At 29.6% G+C, this 7,080-nt stretch overlaps 1 protein-coding gene across 1 annotated transcript; it reads left to right on the forward strand.

The window, feature by feature from the left end:
* Positions 1 to 1,599: 1,599 nt before the first annotated feature.
* LOC106758256 lies at positions 1,600 to 6,820 on the forward strand. The gene is made up of 4 exons (XM_014641194.1): positions 1,600 to 1,824; positions 1,983 to 3,260; positions 3,540 to 4,100; positions 6,767 to 6,820. Exons 1-4 carry the CDS (start codon positions 1,600 to 1,602, stop codon positions 6,818 to 6,820), a joined length of 2,118 nt encoding a protein of 705 aa, XP_014496680.1.
* The last annotated feature ends 260 nt before the right edge of the window (positions 6,821 to 7,080 follow it).

Raw genomic sequence — 7,080 nt, forward strand, 5'->3', positions numbered from 1 at the left:
TATTTGAATAATATTCATAATAACACTATATACGTACAACCATTTAATTTATTTTTAACATATAAAGGACCTATGCAAATAAAATTATTAGTTAGTGTAATAAACATACTAAAAATAATGTATTTTAAAATTTGTGATAAAATTGGAATGATAAAAGAAAATTAGATATCTATCTATGAAACGCACAAATCCAAAAATGGTAACGAAAATACTAAAATAATGGATTTAAATAAGATTTCCAACTGACAAGAAATATTACAATTTCAATATGAAAATATGACACTAACATTTTAGTTGGTAGATAATATTATACTAATCCCATTCTTATTCGAGTGAAGGAATAAGAAATTTAGTTTTACTATTTGATTATTTTTGTGCAATAAATGACATATAAGGTTTACAAAATTATGTGATTTCTAATAAAACAGAGTGTTTTTATAGATTATTCCTGTCACATGTATACCATGAAAGAAACTATACAAAACACAATCTTTTTCTAATAAGAAGAAAATTAAATAAAATTATGTAAAGAGGTGTATTGAAATAATTTTTTAAAAACATATTCCTATTATATTTATAGGATAAAAAGACGGTATATAGTGGCAACTAAGCTTAAAAAAATGTAGAAATCGAATGAGTATACTCATTTATGACATTAATTTAGTTAGTAATTTTATTTTTATATTAGGTCTTTCATTTGTTTTATTTTCACAATTCTTTTATTTAATTAAGTTTTTATATTTTTTTAAAAAAATTAATGTTATTTTTTTTAAGACGGTGTTAATATTATTTAAAAAATGTGACGTATTAAAATTTGAATATTCTGTATTTTAATATGTGACGCCTCTTAATATTAACTTTAATTGGAACATAAAGAGTTTTTGAAAAGAAAATAAAGACTCAATTTAATGAAAGAAAAATTTAAAAACTAAAATAAATAAATATCTTAAGGAAAGTGAATTAGTAATTAAATTTTTATTCTTTGATTTGAAGAGAAAACTTGTCTTGAATTGGCAGGAGGGCAGATGCACTAAGGGAAATTGGCTTCCAACATAAGGCCGCATTAAATATAAATGTGAGAATTTGTCATTACTTAAGCAAGCTCACACATTATTACAGATATACATCTAAAAGGAAAATAATATATTAACAACTTCAACTTTATTTATTTTACCAATCATCTGTTTATATTATTGTATTATTATAATAAAATTATTATGTTATTGTATTATAGTTATCAAAGTATTTATTTATTTATTTATTTAAAAATAACTATTGTAGTACTTACTTAGACAGTGTAACAATTTTGGTATACTGTTCCACACAAAAAGAAAAGTGAATAAAATTTTAATTTTGAAATTGAAAAGTAGACATCTAATTTTATTTTAATTTTTTGTGAATTTGGAATAGGTATATATTGATGAATAGTTTGGATAGTTCTAAAAATACATTATAAATCAAATAGGTATATATTGTTGATATTCTAAAAGCTCTTGTTTGCTTTGATGTATTTTTATTTGCAACTTAAAAACCTTCTGGGGACAGAATACATCTTTGTCTCTTCTTGAAGAAGGAAGAGTTGCAATTGAATTCTATGAAATGAAGAAAGTGCATCTTGAAGATTTACCTAATCTAAGAAGCTTTTCTTGTGGAGATGTTGTTGAATGGTCATCCTTAGAAAATGTGGTGTTGAACAACTGTCCCAGAGTCATTAAGTTTGGTTTGGGAATAACAAAAGAATCACAGTTAAAATCGATACTAATAACAAAAAATGAAGTGCAAATTGACCCTCACACCAAACTTCCTTATCTTTTTCAATTATCGGTTAGTTCTCTCTCAACCATTAATACTATTTTGCCTTTTAGATTTTGAATCATATATCCTTCAAAATCTGAATTTTATACAAAATATTTTTAGTTTGTGATGGTATTATGCATTTATTATTTCTACAATATGATAACAAGGACAAAATATTGATGCAGGATGACAAATTATCAACAATTACTGAGTACAATGTTAGTAGTGATGAAGAAATAAGCAAGATGTTAGATAATCTTCAACGTTCTCATTTCACTAACCTTCAGATTCTTCGAGCAAAAAATTCCAGTATGTTGGGGGAGTTTTTGGAGATGTTGATGAGTAGGTCACACAAACTTGAAGTTATCAACATTGAGCAATGTGCAGTGTCATTTTTGTGGCTATTTAACATTTATGCTTCTAAAGCTCCCATAAATTTCGCTAAGTTAAAGGCTCTAACATTAGAAAAAGTATATGAAATATCATATATATGGTTGTATGGTAGTCCAGATGATATTGACCTTGGAAATCTTCAAATTTTACACATCAAAGATGTTTCCTCTCTTGGAAGTATATTTTCTAGTTATCCAGCAGATAAGCTATACCAACTAAAAGAATTAATTGTACAGGCATGTGAGGCATTGTTTGCCATTTTTGGGGATCATAGTTGGGAAGTTAGTCCAAGAGCTAAGCTCCCATCATTGAGCAAGGTGGAGTTTACGTCTCTCCCAAACTTGAGACAAATCTATAATGGTCATTTGGAATTTCCAAGTCTAAAATCTTTGACCATAGAAACATGTCCATTATTGACAAAATTCACCACTGGATTTGCAGATTCACAACATGAAATGCTTACAACTGATGGGGAGTCTTTCTTTGAATTGAATGAGATTGTGTTTGACAGTTATGACAAAATGGTTTGTGTCATCTCTTCTGAGACATTACAAGAGTTTACCAACTTGAAGAAACTCTTTGTGAGCCATTGTAAGGAATTAAAAATCGTATTCAACATTCGTAAACAAATACCTTCTTCCACTCAACTTTTGCAACAACTATGTGAACTAGCTTTGATTCATCTTCCAAAGTTAATTTGCATTGTCAACAAAGAAATTCTCAAGTTTTATCAGAATTTGAAAATTCTACAAGTGAAGCAATGTAAGTCTCTCAATCTGCTACAAGTACCCTTAAAACTAACAAATCTGGAAATTTATGATTGCGAGGCATTGAACAATATTATTTTCATTAAAGATGAAGAGGAAAGGAGAGAGAAACTCACATTTAGTGAATTGAAGGATATTTCTCTTGGAAATCTACCAAAACTCTTTCTTGTCTTTCCTTCTACATCTGAATTTCCATCCTTACAAACATTAAAAATAGAAAATTGTTCTTCTTTAAGATCTTTTGTTGAAGATTCCGAAGCTCTTACAGAATCATCTATTACAAATTATTTCTTCCCACGTTCAGTAAGTTTCAATTACCAACTATTTATCAAGTGTGTTTTGCTTGGATATCACATGTTTACCCCTTTTCGTCATTTGATAGATAACTAGTATTTATTTTAATTATTTATTATACTAATAATGATGGAATGAAAGTATGGAATTTAGTAATATAAAAGTGTATGCCATGGCATTATGCAAAACTATCAAATTTTCTTTGTTTACTTAAACAATATAGTTCATTCCCCTTAGTTTGAAATTAATCTGAGTCCATAATCTTAAATTACCACATGTTTCTTGCAGTTTTCAGTGGAAAAATTAAAGGAACTTCATATTATAAATATGGATGTAGAGAAGCTTTGGCACTCCAATTATCCATCTGAGTCATTTTGTGAACTTCAAGATCTAAGTTTGACCAACAACAACAAATTGTTGACTGCTATCTCTTCTAGCATGATTAGGAGATTTAAGAATTTGAGAAAATTAACTTTAGCCAAATGTGAATTATTGACAGAGGCATTTGATATTGAAGATGACAATCTTGACCATAAAATTCATGAAATACTTCCTCAACTAAGGGTGCTAGCATTGATTGACTTAATCAAATTGAAGCATGTCTGGAATAAGGAACCTCAAGTTTTACATTTTCTAAATTTGGTGTCACTTTCGATTGTCAGTTGCGGTAACCTTCGAAGTTTATTCTCACTTTCTACGGTAAAAAATCTTAGAAAACTCAACATACTCAAATTGTGCAAATGTGATAAAATAGAAGAGGTGATATCTAGTGATATATTTGAAGATGGAAATATTTCTATCAATTTTCCTGAACTAGAGTATCTTGTATTGGAAGATCTTCCGATGTTGGTAAGTTTCTACAGGCAAAGTAAAATTTTATATTTGCCTAAGTTGAACACAGTGAGGGTGAGAAATGTTCCAAAAATGGAAACATTTTCAAGAGGCATCCACGTCACACCATTTTTAAGATCAATTTATGTGACATATGTTAAAAAACTCTGGTTTGGAAGCTTGAATAACACCGTATCGATCATATATGAACGACAATCCAGGTACTACCCTGATAATATTATGCGTATATATTTAAATATTATATTATATTTATATTTTGTAAAATTTTAGAAAATGATATTTTAGAAGTAGTTGTAGTTAAAAAAAAATAACGAGACTAGGTTATTTTAATATTAAATGGTTTATTTATAAATAGTTTTGTTATAAACAATTTTCATTATTTTAAAACTTATTATCTCTTTAGAAACCACTTTTCTAGAATTCTCTACCTTCTATCTAAGAGTTCTAACTCTTGAGTTATTTTTTTGACAATCAGAAAGTTTCTATGAGATCACAATTGAGTAGTCTCTATTTCTAATCGACCAGTTCTTCGTTTAGAGCAAGTAAGTTTCTACGTCTTTTTTCTTTTGTTCTCTTAGGAAACCCTGATGCATGTATCATTGGTGTTTAATCCTTAGTTATTTGTCAACTTGTGGTCCTAAGGACTCTTTCCTATCACAATTTGGTGATTCATAGGTGTTTCTAGAGTTCCTTGTGCGGGAAGCAAAGGGTGTACGTTCTTAGAACTCCGTAACTTCGGTGTAAGGTAAGAGAAGTTGTCTTTAAATTGGATAATAATGTATGAAATTGTGACTGCTGGTATGTATGTTGTATACTGTTGGTTATGTCTAAACTGATTGTTTTAGTGCTAATTGTGTTTGATTAAGAATAATGAATGCTATGATGCTTTATTCTTTGTATGAATTCTATGTGATCTTAGAGTAACCTTGTGAATGTAGTTGGTATGATTGTGTTGGTGTTAATTTTTGTTGAAATGTTAATAGTAAAGGTGTGAGTATAATTATAGGTCAATTTGGTCTAAAATGGAGGTTTGAGGGGTGATTTTCTGAAATACTAGTCTAAAGTGAGAATTTGTGATTTGGGACAGTTAATTTGCTCATTTACAACTTGTTTGGGATGAGAATTAACTTATATAGTGAGATTTTGAATTTTAGGTTCTGTGCCTAAAAGGTCATTTTGAAGGGTGTTAGTAAGTCATTTATGACTTGTTCAAACCCCTAAGTTGCTAAAAAAAGAGCTAGAACTTGTAGAATTAAATTTTGGTCTCTAAAGTGAGGTTTAGGTTAATTTTAGATTGAAATCTTGTGGTAAAACAATTTAAAATGAGTTTAGGTTGGTGTATATACTTTCGGTTAGGTCCATTTTAGTTTGGAATGCAATTTAGGAGTGTTAGAAGTTGGGAAAGATGCATAAGATAGGTCATGAGTGGTTGAAGGGTGCAAATTCTACAGTTTTGGTACGACAGAATTATGCAGTCTAGCTGAGTGAGTGTAGTCGCTGAGCGAGTGTAGTTGCCGAGCGAGTGCAGTCGCTGAGCGAACAGAACCCACTGTTTTTATATTCACAGAGGGGCTCATGGTGGCTGAGTGAGTGAGTTGACAAACACTTTTAGCTGAGCGAGCAGACTTGGTGACTGAGTGAAATATCATATTTTCAACTAAGTTTTTATATATTTCTTAAGGTGTATTCACTGTATGTGATTATTTGAATGATTGTTTTATAATACTTATTGTGAAGTATGAATTGATTTATAATATGAATTGGAAACAAGGTTATGTATATTGTTATATTATGATGATGAGTTTTGTGTTCTCTTCTCTTATATTATTAATAAAGGATAATTTCATTGATAATTTAAGGTGTGATTGGTATATTATGAAATGTGAAAGTGAAAGGATATATGTATATGGTTTCAAATGGATTCAATGTAAAAGTGAAGTGATATCAATGGTTTCAAAGTTGTGAAAATGAGTTCCAAGGAGGAACTTCTTGGTGATGGTTTCAAGTATTGATAGTATGAATGACCGAAGTTAAGCAGGGGTTTATCCTGACATTCTAATGATCATCCATGCTCAAGTAAAGAGTGATGAGTCTTGTTGTGAGAATAGTAGGAGGTCCAAGCCTGAGGGACCTTTCTCCATTTCGCAAAAAGGCCTAACCTTGGGTGTGGTAAGGGTGAAACCCAATTGCAAGGGCTCTATATAGTAGTAGAGGTCACCATAAGTGTAGGAACCTCTACGGTCGACATCTCATACAATATTCGGACAGTCAGTTTAGGTCCTTGCATGCTAAGATGTTTGGGTTGATGTATGTGATATAAATGATTTATGTATGTTGTGTTATAAAGGTGATATGTTTTGTCTTGTATCTAGCTTACTCTTGCTTTTGTGTTGTTTGTTTTCATGTTGTTCTTCTTTTTCGCAATGATCAGCTAAATAGTGTGAGCTTAGGAAGAAATCTTTATAGTTGTTCCAATGAGAGGTGAGGATGAAGTAGAGGTGTAGCGAAATGGATTATATATATCGTTTAAGTTATTAAGTAGAAATATTTTATAGGGTTTTATCAAGACAAGGAATGGTAATATGCTAAGCTAAATTTACATGCTTATGAAAATATATGGTGACTAAGTTTTTCTTATTCAAGTTTTTCATTTTGATTTGCAGGTAGTTGATGCTCTAGGAAAAAAAATGACGTGTCATTATCAAGGAATTGACTAAGTGTATCTCATCCTTTGAAATATAGTAGAACAATGATTATGGTATAAGTGATGTCTAAGTTTACAATGGTATAATGGTATAAGTGATGTCTAAGTTTACAAAAGGTAGAATTTGTTAAACCCAATTCTAAGTTTATCAAATCTAATTTCTTAAACAACTTATTACTTTATGTTACTTATGATATTTTATCAGTTTTAATATCTTTCAATCTCTTCTACAATGGATTATTATGCATACATTATATATATATATATATATAT

The sequence above is a fragment of the Vigna radiata genome, chromosome 4 (genome assembly GCF_000741045.1).
Source record: "Vigna radiata var. radiata cultivar VC1973A chromosome 4, Vradiata_ver6, whole genome shotgun sequence".
Lineage (NCBI taxonomy): Eukaryota > Viridiplantae > Streptophyta > Magnoliopsida > Fabales > Fabaceae > Vigna > Vigna radiata.

Coding starts and splice junctions, on each gene's coding strand:
- LOC106758256 (XM_014641194.1), top strand. CDS start 1,600: ATGAAGAAAGTGCATCTTGAAGATTTACCTAATCTAAGAAGCTTTTCT. Junction 1,825..1,982: donor CTTATCTTTTTCAATTATCG/GTTAGTTCTCTC, acceptor ATATTGATGCAG/GATGACAAATTATCAACAAT. Junction 4,101..6,766: donor TGGAAGATCTTCCGATGTTG/GTAAGTTTCTAC, acceptor TTTGATTTGCAG/GTAGTTGATGCTCTAGGAAA.